Below are 21,767 nucleotides of genomic sequence, written 5' to 3'. Positions count from 1 at the left end.
GAACAAATTTCATTTAGAGTAGTTTATACTAGTTTAATCTAGTTTTTACTGAATTACTAATGAATACCAGTTAAAATCGTTGCGAGCAGAGACAAATACGATTTAGCGTTTTCGGGGTAGGGTTACAAACGGTAACAAACTAGTGTGTGCAGCTGTTGATTTTTCTGCATCGTTTTTATTGGTTATATTACCATTATTACACTACTGTGTATTATTCACCATGACTGATAATGTCGAAGATCAGGTTGAGAGCAGAGATATAAGAACTTGCAAAGAACGTTTTTTGGAAAAGATCTTACAAAAGGAACAGACCGAGAAGAAATAAAGTCACTACAATGTTGTGACCAAAGCATGTATAATAAATTAATGCCCGAAGTACAAGATGCGGAACTGTCTGCCCAGAAAACACTAAAACGATTTAGAATTGTTGAAGTTGGCGAAATAAAAAAGTTGGCTTCTAGAATTGAACCCATCAAATATTATGTACCTGCTGAAGACATTTTTGACATAATTGAAGCAGCCCACGTTGCTATTGGTCATGGAAGTTGGGATAGGTTGAAGACTGAAACCGTCAGAAAATACGCAAATATAACAATTGGTATGTTCAATAATTTTATATCAATTTGTGAGACCTGCCAACGGAAGAAGAGTAAAGCGAAGAGGGGTCTTGTGTCGAAACTTATATTGCATTCAGAAATGAATAGTCGCTGTTAGGTAGATTTGATCGATATGCAATCACAAGAGGATCACGGCTACAAGTTTACTATGGTTTATCAAGATCATTTAACAAAATTTGTTTTGTTGAGACCATTACAAAGTAAGAGGGCGGACGAAGTTACTTATCAATAATTAACGGATATATTCTTGACTTTTTACATTCATGCATTTTACTTTCCGATAATGGCCGAGAGTTCGGTAATGCAGTTATAAATGCGGTAATGTCATACTGGCCTAAGGCGAAATTAGTTCATGGAAAACCAAGGCACAACCAGAGTCAAGGTTCAGTAGAGCGAGCTAAGCAAGACATCGAGAAAATGTAAGCAGTCTGGATGCAAGACAATAACAACAAGTGATCAAAGGACTTGCGTTTTTTACGTAAACGATCTTGTCCAGTATTTTACGTTGTAGAGAAATTATTTACAAACAACCAGAGCAGCAAATTATTTATCGAGTTTTAGTTGAATCTAGAAATTACTGAAAAGTTTAGTAAAAACTAATTTTGACTGAAATTTGTTTAGTCTCAACTAGAATTGTCTAAAGCTCATAGTTAAAACTAGTTTTTCCTAGTAAATTCGGGTTTTAACTGAAATCGGGTTTTTACGGTAACATAAACAATTTAAAAAATGTATAACCTTTACAAGGTTTTCACCCAAATATCTTGGTGGCTCAGGCATGTACTTTAGCCTGTAATAAGCACTTATGATGGAATTATTATTCTGAAAACGTTATGTGATGTAGCCCTTTTTAGGGATTTTTATATATAACTTTTACAAAGGAATTTCACAATTTTTTAAATCTTTATAATAACCATTTATAAATTTTTGACGTCTGCGAGCAGTATATAAATAGATTTTACCCATGGGATAAATTGTGACGTTATGTCAGTTATGACGTATATAAATAGATTTTACCCATGGGATAAATTATGACGTTATGTCATGTCAGTTATAGAAAATTTTTTTTTAAATTATATTAAGTAACTGAAGATTTTTTTCACTATAATAAGTAGGTACATATTTATTGATATTATACCGTATTCGCGGTGTGCAAGTACTTGGAAAGGGAAACGAGAAACGACCGTGTGCGAGTCGCGGAGAAATATTGCAACTATCTTAAATAATTCATATTGTCAATTGAAATTGTCAAATTGACGTATATTTCATACCTTCTGTCATTGACGCAGAAAAATTATATATTGCTCCACAATATTGATATGATACGCAATTATTATATAAAGGTAAATTTAATTAATTGTATTTTGCTTTCAGTACTGCATTTTAATAACTGATTTTATTTACTACATACAATTGTTTACGTTTGCTAAACATAATCTGCATCTTATTTTTTCTTCTTATTATTTTTTTGGACTATGGTCTTGACAATTGTCCAGCAACCAGGACTAATATAATTGGCCAATATAATTAAAAGTGCGAATAAAAGTACAGAGCGTAGAAATAGAGGTCGCTTTGCCGAACTTGCACGGTCCTAATACTACTTGATATGATAAAACACTTAACGAGTTCAATAAAACAAAATTATATTTTTAATTATGCAATTAAGTTATCATAATCATTTGTACTAATTTGTTTATAGTTATTGTTATTATATACCATAAAAATGGAAAAACTTACGGTTATCTTTTGGAACTGGAATTGGTCTTTGTTCCTAAAAAAATAAATAAAAAATTTAATATACAGACTCTTACGTCTATCAAAAAAAATAAAACACACTATCAGTTGAAAAAAATTAGGCTCTCCAGATTTTAGAATAATAAAGTTATTTATGCCGACCGGATATAAATAATTTAAACAAATGTAAAATTATGAAAATGCAAAATCGGTTAGATCAGAACAAACTTGACAGATGGTAAAATAATACTAAAATACTCTGAGGTACGGATAAATACCCAAAGCGGACATTGTCTCCTGGAGTTTTATGTTAATTTCACGCAAAATCATACGGAAGTCACTACATCAGGGGTTTTCGAGGTCGCTGAATACGAATATCGTGACGACAATGGTCCCTCAAATACCTGCAGCATAGGGTAGACCTCGTCTCCTGTAGTTTTATGTTATTTTAGATCGGTATCGATCTTGGCTGCATGGAGGTGTTTTAAATATGTACAATTATATGAAGATGGGAACTCAAAAAAATCCTTTAATTCCAATAAAAATGATACAGCCACGTGGTCCTCTAAGGGTAATGATTTTGATTTTTTGCAATTGCAAAAAATATTGTAGTAGTTCATGTGGATGAATGAAATAATGCTTAGTCTGCAATTTGGCGTGCAAAAATTGCGCTGGAAACAATTGCACGAATGTTGAAAATTATACAGAACACGAATCGCCTGCTGACATATAAAAAGATATGGAAGAAGAAAATTTAAATTATTAATTAATTATAAGATTCTTTAGTCACCTTTTTTCAATGAAATAATTTTTTTTTGTAGTTTTATTCACAGAAATTATATTTTAATCTTCGTTTGATCCAACAGTTTTATTATATAGTATGATAAAATTGATCCAAATAAGGGCATAACCCAGACATCCAAAGTGAAAGTTATCCTCCAACACCAAATTGTTCTATATGGTCCACATAATGTTCAGAAAAAGTCACACCATTTAGCGTCGGGTTTTGGGGGGGGGGAGGGGAGAGTAATCGGTAAATTCGTAGTTTTTTAGGTTTTTCGTCAATATTTCTAAAACTATGCGGTTTAGCATCAACAACTTTCTATACAAAAATGTTCTACATTAAATTTTAAATAAAAAAGGCTCTATGCATAATCCTTCTAAAATGAACGGTTCCAAAGTTACGGAGGTAGTATAGTATAATTGGTCCAAAAAAGGCCTTACCCAGACATCTAAAGTAAAAGTTTTCCTTCAACACCAAATTTTTCTATATGGTCCACATATTGTTTAGTAAAAAGTTACACCATTTTGAGCGTCCGGTTTGGGGGGGGGGGGGGAGAAGTCGGTAAATTAGTAGTTTTTTATGTTTTTCGTCAATATTTCTAAAACTATGCTTTAGCGTAAACAATGGTCTATACAAAAATGTTCTACATAAAATTTAAAACAAAAAACGTCCGATACATAATTGTTATAAAATCAACGGTTTCAGAGTTACGGAGGGTGAAAAGTGGAGGTTTTCGATACATTTTATCTTATTTGGGCAATTAATGATGATTTTGGGTGGGAGGTTGACGTATCTTCAAGGGCTTATCACTAACATACCATCGGCCACTGAAATAGCAAATTTTCTTTACAAAACACAATCCTGTTAAAGAAAATTTCTATAAATCGTCCAAAGAATATAAAAAGTATCGAAAACCTCTACTTTTTACCCTCCGTAACTCTGGAACCGTTGATTTTATAATAATTATGTATAGGACCTTTTTTGTTTTAAATTCCATGTAGAACATTGTTTAGGCTAAAGTATAGTTTTAGAAATATTGACGAAAAACGTAAAAACAATACTAAATTACCGACTTTTACCCCATCTCCCCCCCAAACCGGACGCTCAAAATGGTGTAACTTTTTACTGAACAATATGTGGACCATATAGAACAATTTGGTGTTGAAGGAAAACTTTTACTTTGGATGTCTGGGTTAGGCCTTTTTTTTGGACCTATTATACTATGTATACTACCTCCGTAACTTTGAAACCGTTCACTTTAGAAGGATTATGCATAGGGCTTTATTTATTTCAAATTTAATGTAAAACATTTTTGTATAAAAGGTTGTTGATACTAAACCGCACAGTTTTAGAAATATTGACGAAAAACCTAGAAAACTACGAATTTACCGATTTCTCCCCCTCCCCCCCCCCCCCAAACCCGACGCTCAAAATGGTGTGACTTTTTTCTGAACATTATGTGGACCATATAGAACAATTTGGTGTTGGAGGATAACTTTCACTTTGGATGTCTAGTCACTTTGGGTTTGGGTCTAGTTATACCATACTAATAAATCTTAAATAAACAATTTAAAATAGAAACAAGTAATTGGACTTCGTAAGTCCTAGGTTTTCACCCACAGTAATCGAAAGTAGAACTGGGAGTCGATATTTGAACGCTTCGTGCAACTTTGCGTTAATCGATATACGATTTTACTAATTTTGAGTCATTTTGACTAAACTTTGGATCATCATTGTTTAAACAGAAATGACTTCAAAACAGGAACTAAAGATTAAAACTCAACTTTTCAATACGCTTCGATTGATGTGTTACATGTACTATTTCTGCGACTATACCGGCTATATGATATAAAAACCAAAGCCCCTTGCTAAAGGGGCATTAAGACTGGTTAGTTTTTAAAGCAATATGTTGCCGGTAATATATATTCGGTATGTTGCTGGCAACATTGCAGCATCTATTGAAAATATCGCCGTAGGGCCGAGCCACGTGGCAGAAATATTGCTGGTATTTGAACACTATGGCAGTTAGTGGCTGATGCGTTGCCGATAAGTTCCGACTGCTGTGGAAAATCTTACATGTTGCTCGGGTATTCTGTAGAAATTTAATCTGGTTTTGTCAAAACATACAAAGAAAAAATGAATACGTGGTCAAATGAAAACACAATAAGTTTTATTAATGCAGTACATTTACGTCCAGAGTTGTGGGATGTAGAAAATATATCATACAAAGACAGAAATGCAAATAAAGATAGTTGGACGGCTATTGCACAAGAATTTAATATAACACCGGACGAAGCTTGTAAAAAATTCAGAAGTTTAAGGACATATGCGAAAAATGAACACAAAAAGGTAATTCAAAAGAAAATTGGAAGTCAATAGGGCAAAATTGTACATTGGTTTACATATGAAGCAATTCAATTTATTTTATCTCGGGATATACCAGAAACGGGTATTGATAGTGTAAACATTCTTCTCGTCAATACTTCAAGCGTAATTTTCGTCTAAAATGGATATATAATGCAACAAGCATGGCTGGAAATATTGCAGTAAATATTTTTTATTATTGTTGATAGGCCATACGTAAATATTTCCGTTTTTACAAATATCGCTGAGCAATATTTCCACTAAATATTGCCGCAAATATGCAATTTTAGTGGCCCGTCTAAATGACCCTTTAAGGCACGTCGAATGATATATCGCTTGTACTATTTCGGTGACTTTAGAACAGCTAATACGGTTGCAACTCTAAAACCGGAAGTCCGATGTCAAATTTCTCATCTTTAATACCATACTTGGGTTATCAGCTTTCATTTGACACCTCATTTGTCATTCTAGCTGGTATATTGACGGAGGAGTTGTGATTACAGACAGACGGACAGACGGACGTGGATAATTCAAAGTTTTCACATTTTTTCAAAATTGGGTGAAAACAATATAAGTAGATACCATTACTGTACATTCATGTAATAACGCTAAGATATTTTAGCGTTTGTACCAGCTTTTGTATCGGATACTTCCGCTGACTTCCGAGTGATTTTAAATGAAAATGACATAAAACTCTAGGAGATATGTAAGTAGTCCACAGAAATAAGGTTTTTGTCGGGAAACTTGACCAGCCAGATTGCAAATGGATTTTTCTTGGTAAATATACAAAAATGCCCTTCACAGTTCGGACAAGAATTTTAGTTATTAACAAATGAGGGTCAAAAATGGCAGTTTTTTAGTTTAAATCGCTACAGGTAAAAATAGGGTACCTAATTAATAACCGGCATTATAGTGCAAAAACTCACTAGAAAAGGAATCACAGCATTACTACAAATTTTTAACGCAATGCTAAGGCTGAGCTACTTTCCAAATCAGTGGAAAGTAGCAGAAATAATAATGCTTCCCAAACCAGGTAAAAACCCTAATGAAATATGCTCGTACAGACCCATCAGTCTCTTGCCAATCTTATCAAAAATATTTGAGAAACTTCTACTCAAGCGAATGCAGCCAATATTAACGGAAAAAAAGCTCATATCAGATCATCAGTTCGGCTTTAGAGCAAAACATGGCACAATAGAACAAGTCCACAGAGTCGTTAAACAAATTAGCAATGACTTAGAAAAGAAAAGGTATTGTTCAGCCGCATTCATAGATATTAGCCAAGCTTTTGATAAGGTGTGGCATCCTGGACTATTGTATAAAATAAAAAAAGGTTTACCTCACAACTTCTATCCATTATTAAAATCATACCTAACTAACAGATTTTTCTTAGTAAAACAGCAGTCTGAATATACTAACATCTACCACATAGAATCTGGAGTACCACAGGGTAGTACCTTGGGCCCAATATTATATTTATTATACACGGCAGACATTCCCACTACAGAACAAACAACAGTATCAACATTTGCTGATGATACAGCAATACTAGCCTCCCATCACAATCCTGCAGGAGCTACAAGAAACCTACAAACAAACTTGAACAAAATAGGAGTATGGTTAAAAAAGTGGAAAATAAAAGCGAATGAATCCAAATCAATTCACGTTACTTTCACGATGAAAAGAGATCAGTGTCCACCAGTGAAACTAAATAACAGCCAATTAGCACAAGCTGATAGTGTGAAATACTTAGGCATGCACCTAGACAAACGCCTCACATGGCGAACACATATATTCAACAAGCGAAAACAACTAGGACTTAGACTGCAGCAACTATACTGGATTATCGGCAGGAAATCAAAACTGACCATTCAAAACAAAATACTTGTATATAAATCAATTCTAAAACCAATCTGGACATATGGAATCCAGCTATGGGGCACAGCGTCAAATTCAAACTTAGAAATACTTCAAAGGTTCCAAAATAAGGTTTTAAGAATAATAGTCAATGCCCCTTGGTACGTGCCAAATACAGCAATAGAAAGATCCCCACCATCAAAAGTGAAATAAAACGACATAGTGAAAAATATCGGGATAGAGCAAATACGCATGTGAACCCCCTCGCGAGTGATCTATTTAACACAGTAGGTGAGCCGGTGAGGTGCGCCGCTTAAAAAAATTTAAACCAACGGACCTGATAAGCAGGTTTAACTAAGTGTACTCAGAATAACAAACAAATAACGGTTTTAAATAAATAGGTTAATTATGTAAAGGAAATAATTCACTGGAAATATTTCCTACATGTCCAATGTAAATATCCGACCATTTACTTATTGTCCTTCAATATTATATATGTGACAGATTGTAAATATACTGGGAGTTAATAAAAAAAAAAAAAAAAGAAAATTGGAAGTCAATGGGGCAAAATTGTACATTGGTTTACATATGAAGCAATTCAATTTATTTTATCTCGGGATATACCAGAAACGGGTATTGATAGTGTAAACATTCTTCTCGTCAATACTTCAAGCGTAATTTTCGTCTAAAATGGATATATAATGCAACAAGCATGGCTGGAAATATTGCAGTAAATATTTTTTATTATTGTTGATAGGCCATACGTAAATATTTCCGTTTTTACAAATATCGCTGAGCAATATTTCCACTAAATATTGCCGCAAATATGCAATTTTAGTGGCCCGTCTAAATGACCCTTTAAGGCACGTCGAATGATATATCGCTTGTACTATTTCGGTGACTTTAGAACAGCTAATACGGTTGCAACTCTAAAACCGGAAGTCCGATGTCAAATTTCTCATCTTTAATACCATACTTGGGTTATCAGCTTTCATTTGACACCTCATTTGTCATTCTAGCTGGTATATTGACGGAGGAGTTGTGATTACAGACAGACGGACAGACGGACGTGGATAATTCAAAGTTTTCACATTTTTTCAAAATTGGGTGAAAACAATATAAGTAGATACCATTACTGTACATTCATGTAATAACGCTAAGATATTTTAGCGTTTATACCAGCTTTTGTATCGGATACTTCCGCTGACTTCCGAGTGATTTTAAATGAAAATGACATAAAACTCTAGGAGATATGTAAGTAGTCCACAGAAATAAGGTTTTTGTCGGGAAACTTGACCAGCCAGATTGCAAATGGATTTTTCTTGGTAAATATACAAAAATGCCCTTCACAGTTCGGACGAGAATTTTAGTTATTAACAAATGAGGGTCAAAAATGGCAGTTTTTTAGTTTAAATCGATACAGGTAAAAATAGGGTACCTAATTAAATATCTTATTTGGAGTATTCATCTTTTAGTAAATGAGCAAAGGTTTAAAATGGCAGTTTCTGAACTTTTGGTCCGACCATTTGTCGCTTCAGAAATTGCAAATTAAGACTAAAATTTCGAAAATCAAAGATTTGCTATAACTTTTACGAAAGTTAACTTAAGTTCGTTTTCGCAAAAGTTACAGCAAATTTTTTATTTTCGAAATTTTAGTCTTATTTCGCAACTTCCAAAGCAATAAATGATGGGACCAAAATTCAAAAACTGTCATTTTAAACCTTTGCTCATCTACTAAAAGATAAATATTACAAATAAGATATTATTGATGGATTCGACCGTTACTTGATGGAAGTTCATTTTATCTCACAATAAAACACTGAAAAACGTTTGTTTTCTATACTTCCACAAAATTTATTACAACTATGTTATTACTACAGCTGTTTCGGCAAAGTGCCTTTCTCAAGTGATATATTTTACAATGTGTTTGCCTTTTAAGTCTTTAACTGAAGAGGTTGAGGAGTGGGGAGCTGTTTGTCTCGAGTTGGTCATTCAGAATTATATCTGTATTTTTCAATTTATTAATTTCCATTGATTCTAAAAGTGATAGCTTAAGGCCTTTATTTTGAATATGTAGAATTTGAAACTCTTTATTGAAAGAATGATTGTGATCTAGAAGGTGAAGTGCGTATGTAGAAGTGTCTGTTTTTCTATTGTTGAAAGCCCTTTTGTGTTCTGCTATCCGTTTGTCAAAAGTTCTGCCAGTTTGACTGATGTAAGTTTTCGGACAGTCACCACAAGTTAGTTTGTACACACCACTCTGTAGTTGCTTTCTCTTTCGGCTTTTATTGCTTTTAATATGTTTGCTTAAGTTGTTGTTAGTTCTGAAAGCTGGTGTTATTCCTTTCTTTTTTATGGATCTGGCTATTTTTGTTATTTTGCCAGTATATGTGAGAGAGCATAAGGTACTGGGTTCTTTCTGTGGTGGTGGATACACTAATTTCAAGGCTTTCTTATGGAGTTTTTGGTTTAAAATGTTGTTAACTGTTTGTTCGTTATAGCCATTGTTTACTGCTATTTGTCTAATGATATTTATACACAATATACTATACACAATTCATCATCCCATCCTACATAACACAAATTAGCAGCCTACCATAGCATGATACATAGACTGACAGAAATTCCTATGACAAAAAATAACTTCGAGACAGAACTAAATATCATTAGACAAATAGCAGTAAACAATGGCTATAACGAACAAACAGTTAACAACATTTTAAACCAAAAACTCCATAAGAAAGCCTTGAAATTAGTGTATCCACCACCACAGAAAGAACCCAGTACCTTCTGCTCTCTCACATATACTGGCAAAATAACAACAAAAATAGCCAGATACATAAAAAAGAAAGGAATAACACCAGCTTTCAGAACTAACAACAACTTAAGCAAACATATTAAAAACAATAAAAGCCGAAAGAGAAAGCAACTACAGAGTGGTGTGTACAAACTAACTTGTGGTGACTGTCCGAAAACTTACATCGGTCAAACTGGCAGAACTTTTGACAAACGGATAGCAGAACACAAAAGGGCTTTCAGCAATAGAAAAACAGACACTTCTACATACGCACTTCACCTTCTAGATCATAATCATTCTTTCAATGAAGAGTTTCAAATTCTACATATTCAAAATAAAGGCCTTAAGCTATCACTTTTAGAATCAATAGAAATTAATAAATTGAAAAATACAGATATAATTCTGAATGACCAACTCGAGAAAAACAGCTCCCCACTCCTCAACCTCTTCAGTTAAAGACTTAAAAAGGCAAACACATTGTAAAATATATCACTTGAGAAAGGCACTTTGCCGAAACAGCTGTAGTAATAACATAGTTGTAATAAATTTTGTGGAAGTATAGAAAACAAACGTTTTTCAGTGTTTTATTGTGAGATAATAAGATATTAATTACCATATTTTTACCTGTAGCGATTTAAACGAAAATACTGCCATTTTTGACCGTTATTTGTTAATAACTAAAATTCTCGTCCGAACTGTGACGGGCATTTTTGTATTTATAATGTAATGGGTATGTAGTACCCAAAAAACCCATTTACAACCTGGGTGGTCAAGTGTCCCAAACATGGGATTTTTTGGCTTATTTCCCTGGAGTAAAGGTTTACCCTGGATACCAGGTAGCTCGGAGAATATCACGAATATCATCTCCGTCATGATTTTCGTGTTCAGAGAATTCAAAATCAATATTGAACTCATTCACGTCGATATGTTCCGACTTCCAAATTTTTCATTTTCTATGCACTTCGAGATGCACCTTTGAAATGCATTTTCCTGAACTTTCCAGTAACTAGTGCAACAAGTTCATTAAATACATCATAGCGATTCATCTTACTGCAGAAAATTGGTAGTTTTAGTGCTTCATTGTCTCGTCTAAAGTGATGTACCGGGTGTCCCAATAAGAATGGCTCTCGGCCATATCTCAGGAACCGTTTATAGTAGAGCTTTGAAATAAAAAATTTTATAACAAAAGTTGCCTCAGGAAAAGCCTGGAAATTATTTTCATAATTGTGGGTCCACCGCTAGAGGGCGTAATTGAATATCAAAAATAAAAAAATCAAAATTTTACAAAATTTTCCTAATGAAGGGGCACTGGAAATCCGATGATTGTATTCTTCATCAAATTCTGCGCATATTTAATTCAACAAGTTTAACTCTACCTTTGCAAATAAGAGGTGGGGGTGAGTGGGAACCTTGTTATGAAAAAATGGCTGTAAGTCCGGTTCTGCTAAATCAAATTTTGAAAACTGGGTCTTGTTGAAGACAGATCTTTTTCTTCAATGTAAGCGTGATAATTTTGAACCATCCTAATAAGTAATAAGCCAGCTGGGAGGCGTTATTTAATTTTTTTCAGAAATCTAGTTTTCTTTGGAAAATATTAAATACAAGTATGCATTTTTAATCATACTTTATAAAATTAGATTAAATTAGCAATAGAATAGCGAAAACCGCATGTCGATACCTTTTTTCTATCTCAAGATATCTCGAGAAACGTGTAAATTTTATAAATAACTGTTACTATCACCGGTAAGCTAAGTTAATGAAAAGTAGTGTGCTGTGGAAAAAACAAAATAACATTTTCCAGATGTCAACGTATAAAAATATAATTAATTAAAACAACAATATAAAGAGAGACAATACTATTAAAATTAAATATAACACAGAACAAAAAGAACTACTTAGTGACGACCTAAATATTCAAATTGTTGACCATCATACACTACTCTAGGATACATTATCCAGAGAATACTAAACGCCATTCAAAGCATATCGAAAGCAGAAATTGAGACTGCTGTTCAATCTACTATTGAAAGAGTAAATGTTTGCAACGAAAATGATGGGCAAAAATTTGAACGTTTATGTCATCACTAAATAGTTGTTTTTATTTCTTTGTAATAGGGCTTTTCAACGCTTCTCATTTGTTTCGAGCCTCTGTCATATGCCGTATAATCCGTGTATAATATTAATATACGAGATATGAACGAGGCTCGAAACAAATGAGAAGCGTTGAAAAGACCTAATATACGTTGACAGCTGGTAAATGTTTCTTTGTTGTTTCCATAGCACACTACTTTTAATTAATTTCGTTTACCGGTGACAGTAACAGTTATGTTTTTAAATTTACACGTTTTGTAAGATATCTCGAGATAGAAAAAAGGTATTAACATGCGGTTTTCGCTATTCTGTTGCTAATTTTGTCTAATTTTGTAATATGGTATTAAAAATGCATGTTTGTATTTAATATTTTCCAAGGAACACTAGATTTCTGAAAAAAATTAAATAACGTCTTCTAGCTGGCATATTACTCAGTAAGTTGGTTGGAAATCATAACTTTTACATTGACGAAAAAGATCTGTCTTCAACAAGACCAAGTTTGCAAAATTTGATTAAGCAGAACCGGACTCACAGCCAGTTTTTCATAACAGGGTTCCCACTCACCCCCACCTCTTATTTCCAAAGGTAGACCTAAACTTGTCAAATCAAATATGCGTAGAATTTTATGAAGAATACGACGATCGGATTTCCAGTGCCTTTTCATTAGGAAAATTTTGTAAAATTTAGATTTTTTAATTTTTGATATTCAATTACGCCCTCTAGCGGTGGTCCCACAATTATGAAAATAATTTCCAGGCTTTTCCTGAGCCAACTTTTGTTATAAAATTTTTTATTTCAAAGCTCTACTATAAACGGTTCCTGAGATATGGCCGAGAGCCATTCTTATTGGGACACCCGGTACATTTAACATTCTTTTATGCAATAAAAATTACATAATTTTATATTTATGCAGTTAATCAATTAGTTTTCTACACTATTTATGCACTTTAAGTCAAGGTTAAATTTATAGAAAAATAAAGTTAGTAACAGTCGTTATCGCCATGTCTAATTTTAATAGTAGGTCATTTTGTTACTGGTTAAAAACGTTTTTGAACACTCGTGAAAAACAAACAATGATAAATAGGACTATTTAGGATTAGTAAAGTATTTAACAATTCATTTAACTAATCCATTATAAAATGAATTATGTATTGCGTAATTATGTGGTAATTTTTGTAGTATTTTCATTTTACTTGTAAACTTATAATAACGACAAGATAAAGGGACACTGTATCCAGTCTACCTTCCTTCCAAATATCTGGAATATTTGGACGAAAATATTTATTTTATTTTTACGAATATACCATTTTTACAAAAAATATGTCGATTTAAACACATATAAAATAAAATGTTGCTGCGAAAGAAGATACACACACCCAACTTATATGGAAACACCATGTTTTTCAAAGTAATATTTATTTCTTTTGAAAAAACTTGTTATTGTTGCGAAGAATAAAGGTTTTTATTGAAAATAAACAAATATTTAAGACAATCGGATAGTACAGCTCGGTACGGTATAGTATTTATCAGTACGGTATAATTGAATATATATACCATTTGCTCGAGTTGCAAAATTGAACGAAAATAAATAAACTAACTTTTGCGTCCAAAAACGAAAATATGCCTCATGTGGGATTATAGAACTTACAACGAGGAAATATTATTGGTATTGTGGAGAAAGTAATGTTCTCAGAGGGACATAGCTATAGAGCTAGGCGTAATACAGGGCGTTCTGTCCAAAACCTATGCTAGGTAACAGGAACTAGGAAAGCTCAAAAATAAAGTAAGGAAAAGTCGCCACAAGTAATAACGGCTCTCTACGATCGTTTAATTGTCCAATCAGCTGTAAGACACCCAACCATTTCTTACCTGCAGCTCCAAAGGCAGCTTTTGGAAGCTACAGGTGTAATTGTTTCAGTTGAAACGATAAGAAGAAGAGTTCGTACCAAGAAGTATACAGCAGGAGACAGTTATGGGTTCCCGAGTTATCCAAGCAGCACAAGATTGATCACCTAAATTGGTGTCTTCACCACCAAAACTGGAACATTGGGAATTGACAAAATATGCTATTTTCAAAAAAAGTCAGGATTTGTGTAAAATCAGATGACCCACGAAATCGTGTACTTAGAGGTCGAGGAAGACAAGCAAGAACGAAAACTGTCAGATCTGTTCACAAATATACAAGGGAAAGTGTAATGTTCTGGAGAGGAATTATGATCCGTAAAAAAACTCCTTTAATTTTCATCCAATCAACTTTAACTGCTCACAGGTATGTTGATAACCTGTAGTCAGGCTCTGGAGAGGTGCAACAGGAGAAAATTTAATTTTATTGCATGATAGTGCACCTCCACATACCATTAGAGTGACTCCAGACATCATTGAAGCAGAAGGAATCCCTTGTTTGGAGTGGCCTGCTTGCTCACCCAAGCTCAATCCTATAGATTATTTGTGGGATATGCTTCAAAGAAAAATTAGAGCTCGCCGGGATAATCCACAAGACACCGCACGGCTAGTACAAGCTGCTCTTAAAGGATGGAGCAACCTACCACAACGAAATGTTGATAATTTGATTATGAGCGTGCCCACGCAAACTGAAGCTTGCATAAGGACTAGAGGTGATAACACTGACTACCACAAAACACAAAAAAATAAATAAAAACAATTTAAACATTATTCGTTTTACATTGAAATTTTGTATGCTACACACACCGGCAAAATTAGCCGAACACCTTAAAAATGGGATATGTTTGATGTCATGAATTTCCTAAACCAGTGGTCCGATTTGAGTGATTCTTTTAGTATGTTATAGCCTTATTATTTAAGAATATCGTTGTAATAATATTGTTGCTAGACAGCTAAATATCATTTTATACCGGGTGTAGCAATAATACTGTGTTTTTTTCTTAAAGTTTGGAACACCCTGTGGAATGTTCTAGCATATATAAAATATTGAAATTAAAACTCAGTTATAGCCTTAAACTTTCTTAACATTTTCTTTTTTGATTCATTTGCTTATGTTAGAAAATAAAGAAGTTGTGGGCTTTAACAACTAGCCATGTTTTTCATCGATAAATCCTCATAGTAGGGGAGGAAAGTATGCTAAATTTGCAGTTACTCGAGCGTTATTTATGGGGACCTATTGGATTGTGAATAGTATGTGCTAAAACCAGAAAAAGGTTAAGTTAAGTTTTCCATATAGTGGGGACTTTACATTTTTTAATTTATTTTCCATTTGAAACAATCGTTTTTTCCGATTATTGAATACGTGCAGGTTTTCAAATCTGATGTTCAGCTAGTTCAGATGAACTCCACGGGAGGTCGTCATTGTGACATCGCTTATTAATTTATTTATTTAATACATCTATTGAATTACTTTAGGCTTGTTTATTAAATTAAGCACATAATGATGGTAGGGGAGCTGAAGCGGGGATTTTTTCAGTTACTCAAGCGCGTCAGATTATCACATGGGGAGAAACATTGTACCCTGTAAATGTACCTATACCATATATTGGTTCTTAACACCGGGGAATTCATTAAAGGGGACCGAGAAAAAAATATATTCTTAGAAAAACTCGAACTCGTCAGATTAAGATAAGGTTAGTTAAGTACATGCAAAACAGTGTATATTTAAAAAATCTGACGATTTGAGCGGGGCGTAAGAAAATGGGTGTCACAAAGTTTCACAAAAAAAGCGAATATTTCACGAAATAAACGTCAGTTTGATAAAACTATAAAATACGTGTTCAATATTTTTTAAAAATCTATCAAATAATACTAAACACGTCACCCCACGGAGAGGGGTGGGGGTAAATTAAAAATTTTAAATACGGTATTTCGCGAAATGAACATCAGGTCGTAAAACTGCAAAATACACGTATTCAATATTTTTCAAAAATCTATCGAATGGCACCGAACGCGTCCCCCCACGGAGGTGGCGTGGTGGGTTACTTTAAAATCTTAAATAGGAGCCCCCAATTGTTATTGAAGATTTGGATTCTTGACGTAAAAATAAGCAATGTTATTTGCAACATTTTTTTAAATTATGGATAAATGGCGCTATAATCGGAAAAATACGATTGTTTCAAATGAAAAATAAATTAAAAAATGAAAAGTCCCCCAATATATGGAAAACTTAACTTAACCTTTTTCTGGTTTTAGCACATACTATTCACAATCCAATAGGTCCCCATAACGCTCGAGTAACTGCAAATTTAGCATACTTTCCTTCCCTACTATGAGGATTTATCGATGAAAAACATGGCTAGTTGTTAAAGCCCATAACTTTTTTATTTTCCAACATAAGCAAATTAATCAACAAATAAAATGTTAAGAAAGCCTAAGGCTACATTTGAGTTTTAATTTCAATATTTTATATATGCTATAATATTCCACAGGGTGTTCCAAACTTTAAGAAAAAAACACAGTATTATTGTTACACCCGGTATAAAATGATATTTAGCTGTCTAGCAACAATATTATTACAACGATATTCTTAAATAATAAGGCTATAATATACTAAAAGAATCACTCAAATCGGACTACTGGTTTAGGAAATTCGTAACATCAAACATGTCCCATTTTTAAGGTGTTCGGCTAATTTTGCCGGTGTGTGTATTAAAACAACTATTTTCAATTCGTTTCTTAAATACTTTATTGTTTTATTTAATTGTTATATATTTGTTTTTAAATTGCTTTAAAATAAATATTGTTTGACTTCGTGTGTCCGTTTTTTTTTAAATTCGCACGAAATAGTAAAAAATATCAGATGATTCCATATAAGTTTGGGTGTGTGTAGGTATAGCATACGTTGAAATTTCCTTCATTTTTTTTTAATAACATTACTGTAGTAGGTATAGTCCATGTCAAACCCTTTTTCAGTGGAAGTTGGAAGTGACAGAAAAAAACGTACTTTCGTGATTATTATACATAGAACTTAGAAAATGATGTATTCGTTGACAGGTATTTGCATATTATTATTAAAGCGACATACTTATAGATGTATAATTTGTTGGCGAGTGCAATACTCTACATAGATAACCAATCAATGATGCGAATAACGATAATTTGACACAAAAGTAATCGTGAATCGTGACAATACTTTCACAATGTCAACGGGTAAAATGACAATTGTAATTCTAGGTTAGTATTTTTAAACGACGTAAATAAAAATATTTTATGTCATTGGTATATTCGGAAATTGTATAGTGAAATTTTATTTTATACTTATTTATTTTTTCATTAAAATATTTTAAATATTAATATTCTGTCAAATATTTGTATATTTATATTTATATAAATATAAATATTCTGACCAATGTCAGATTTAACTAAACTATCATGCAATGATTCGCGGCATTCTTAAAATCCGATATGACGTCAAAATTAATGACGCACTGAAAGAAGTGTTTGGTATGAACCACGGGTATGAACTACAAATTGTTATCAAAATCGGCACAGAGATACAACCTTAGAAAGGGAATAGATATTATTTTAATTAAGATTTTAATTAAAATTATGATCAAATTGAGTTAAAACTGTTTTTAACGAAACTGTTTTGTGATTTTGGTTAGAAAATATGATAATTTAAACACAATATAATATGTAGTTTCAACGATTTTCGAGAAAAACACATTTAAACAGTTTAGAGTCTAAGGAGGGGATTTCAAATATTATTTCATATATCGGCAGTGCGCTTTGAGGTGTCAGATAATTGTTATTGGTAAATGTCGTGTCTTGTTAAACACTTATTTCATTGTAACAGTCTAGCGTATTACTGCAGTTTTGAAAATCTGTCATTACTTTTTCGTCAAAAAACCAATGTGGTTTATGCAAGATCTAGATTGGCAGAAGAAGTGATTTTAAAATGATCAACAGGTAGTCCTGAGTATTCTCCACTAGATTTTTAGTTTTAGAGAGGTATGAGGCAGTGGCCAATCTACGGGGAGGTAAAATGGGGAAATTTCCCGCCCTAACAAGGTCCAAGATTAAAGAAAAAATGTTGAAACATAAAAATATATTAGCTGACACGAAACTTAAGCCACAGACAGACAAATTCAAGCTAATAAACATGCCAGTTAGGAAAATTAAGGGAATTTAATGCATATAAGTTATTATTTATGTCTTTTTTCTACAACCGTGTTAACAATGCAATTATTAGCACTCCATAGGAGCGTTAAAAATGCTACTTTAAAGCACTATGGTCTGTTTTTAAAACCAAGAGGAGTAATTCAAATTTATCGCGCTATAATGCTTGTTTGTAATTGGCCCAACCTCAGGCAAGTTTACTCCACTTTTATGAAATTTTGACATAATTGACATTTATGAAATTTTGACACTTTTGACATTTCATAGGTTACTTAAGTTATATGGGTGATTTTTGTGTTTTCTGCGTTATTCCTTTAATTTTTAGATTTTTAGTCTACTTTTATATAAAAAGGAGTTGTTTTTAAAACTCTTTAGCGACGTATTACTATGATTTAATACGTATGGATTACCGTCGAAGGCCGATATGGTAAACCAAAAAAGAAGATGTATTTAGTGATTTTTCTAGTGACTTTCTTGGGTGTGAATCTGTCTTTTTAGTTTACTCCTCTTGTTTTAAAAACAAACTACAGTCGGAAAAATGAAAGAATACCCATGAACGATCATATCAAGCACATATTTTGGATTTGCTGCGTTTTTCTATAAATAACAAACGAGAGAGATAGATTATTAAGTGTTGTCTACAAAGCAAAAACGTTATCCAAGACATACGTAGTTACATATTTATAATTGACAGAGTGAGACGGCGATACAATTATTGTTCAACGTAGTTATATTAATTTAGTAGAAAATTTAAACTCACACTTGACTATTTCTGTACTTCTAATGTCATTCTTAGAAAAACATTCAACATGAGTAGAGATAATGATTGTATAAACTACTATTCGAGTAATCGTGCTGGTCAACTATAAACTGATTCGATTTCTGTCACTTTGACAGTGAAACTGGGTTAGGTTCGGTAGAATTTATAAATTTTAATAATCAGTCGTATTTACTTGAAGAAATTCAGTTCTTTTAAGAGCTATTTTGATATTATATTGTATTTTTGGTCTGGTAAGTATTTATTTAATTAAAATATGTCAATAAAATTTGTAAGTAATCATCTGTCAATATGGTTAACTTCTGTCTATGAGTTTGCCAAACGTGCACATATTACTCTGACTTTTCAATCATAGTGTATGAAATTACAGATTAGTATATTTTTACGAATGTACATTTATTTGCAGATAATGTCTGGAAAATGATCTGGATACCTAATAATCTGAATTCATTAAGTTTACTTTCATTTTAATCACTTAATGCAGCTGACATAAACGACATATTTTTAATCACTTAATGCAGCTGACATAAACAACATTTTTTAAATTCCTGTTACTATTTACGTCCACTGGCAACTTTAACATGGAGAAATTCCTAATACTATACATATTTGCTTACTCATTAATCTATATCAAATAAACAATTACGGTAGTAATAGTAACATTTATCACCAATAAATATATATTACCAGAAAAAGAATAACAGCACAAAAATTTTTTGACACATTCTTACGTAGCGAAAAATCGTACGGTGGGGTAGTAGTCACATCCGTTTATTTTCAGTATTAACTTAGTTTAGACTTTGTTTTGACTAGAAATTTTTGATTTGATTCGTATGCATATCATCGATGACGCATGGGTATTCTTTCATTTTTTCGACTGTATAGTGCTTTAAAATTTTTAAGGCACTGCAGTTAAAAGTGAATTGTCAAATTGTGAAACGTCAAAATATTTATATTTCATTTATTAACAGTACAACTTGCGTAATTTGAAAAAGGTGGTTTAAAAGGTTTTTTAAAATTTAATTTAAACTGTATTATTGCATTTTTAACACGTTTGTAGAAAAAAAAACTATTAAAATTTGTTAGAATATACAACAATAAAAATAAGATGATATTCTATAGTTGTTATGATTTACGTATTGACAGTATAGGCAGTTTTGATGTAATGTCAAGAAAAAGATAAAAATGGAATGTCAGTCAAGTTCAAGTAAAAGATTTTTGTAGATATTGTCCTGTAATTGAGAATGAATAAATTATAATTGTTGATATATAAGACGTTTGTAGAAAAAATATTGTATGATATACGTGTTAAAAAGTACATTTTTAAGGCACTCTTACTTAATGTGAATTGCAGAATGAGCGAAGCGAATTCTTTCACATATTCACATGCGTGCCTTAACATTGTACTTTTAACACTTATATCATAAATAACTATTATGTGGTTTCGTTTAGCTTTTTTATGTCTATTGTTTCATGTTTTGATGTTTCATTGGAAGTTCCCCCTAAAGCAAATTTCTAGATCCGCCATTGATATGAGATCCTTACTCTACAACAACAAAAAACCCAACGTAATCAATGCCTCAAACACGAACTACATATTTATTAGCAAACTCTACATAGACATCAATGATATTGAAGAGTACTGGGATTGACTAAAACATTGTCTACTGGAAGTGTGTAAAGAAATACTGAAGACTTCCGCAAGGAGAAGAGAAATGGATGAATAACGGAAACTCAATATGATGGAACAACGGAGACAATGTAAAAACAAAGATAACAATAAATACAATGAGATTACCCACTTGATCAGGAAGATGATAATCTACAAAAGGAAGTTAAAAAAATGGCAGGACTAAGAAAACAAAATCTCACTGGTGCTCTTATGGGTAGACACAGGATTACTATAACACAGTCTGAACGATCGAGAAAGTACTACCCTGGGCAGAATAAATCGACGAACTGTTCACTGATGAAAGTGATGAAAGAGGGGACCTGCCAGGCCCATAAACGGCTCTCCAGCAAAGTCCATCTCCAACAATTAAAATATTTTGGACTTATTGTTAAAGGAAAGGTAAAAGGCCGAAGATCGCGAAGAAGATCCCCAACAAGATGGATCAACCAAATTACGGGAATGTGCAAAAGACCTATGCATTAGTTAAAACTAAAGAGATGACCAGAGATAGAGATCTTTTGATACTGACAATACACAACATCGTATAAATCGTATGAACGCCTCATTTTGAACCGCATCCAGGAAAAATTAGATGCAAAACTAATCCCACAACAAGCAGGCTTCAGGCCAGGTAAATCATGCACAGGTCAAGTGCTGAACCTAACAGAGTACATAGAGGAGGGATTTGAGCAGAAAGAGATAGTGGGAGTAGCCTTGATAGACCTCACAGCGGCTTATGATACGATAAACCACAGAACCTTGCTACCTTGCTAAAAAATGGTCTACCTCGAGGAAGCGTTCTGGCGCCGTCCCTATTTAACATCTACATCAACGACCAACCAATGCACCCCCAGACTGAGAGTTTTGTTTACGCTGACGACCTTGGTGTCGCCGTAAAGGGGAAATCTCTCACACAAGTAGAGTCCACAATGGAAGAGGCTTTAAACATGATGTCAATTTACTACAAACAAAACTCATTAAAGCCAAACCCT

At 32.9% G+C, this 21,767-nt stretch overlaps 1 protein-coding gene across 1 annotated transcript in view; it reads right to left on the bottom strand.

The window, feature by feature from the left end:
- The window catches only part of LOC114325206 (sorbitol dehydrogenase), a 224,720-nt gene that overhangs the window by 40,086 nt on the left and 162,867 nt on the right, over positions 1–21,767 (bottom strand). Inside the window, exon 3 of the mRNA XM_028273206.2 lies at positions 2,352–2,385. Coding sequence (XP_028129007.2) covers positions 2,352–2,385 — 34 coding nt within the window. The remainder of the gene's footprint in view (positions 1–2,351; positions 2,386–21,767) is intronic.

Source organism: Diabrotica virgifera, chromosome 7 (assembly GCF_917563875.1).
Source record: "Diabrotica virgifera virgifera chromosome 7, PGI_DIABVI_V3a".
NCBI classification, from domain to species: Eukaryota; Metazoa; Arthropoda; class Insecta; order Coleoptera; family Chrysomelidae; genus Diabrotica; species Diabrotica virgifera.
Note: the sequence above shows the minus strand (reverse complement) of the source record. Positions and strands in the feature narration are given on the sequence as shown.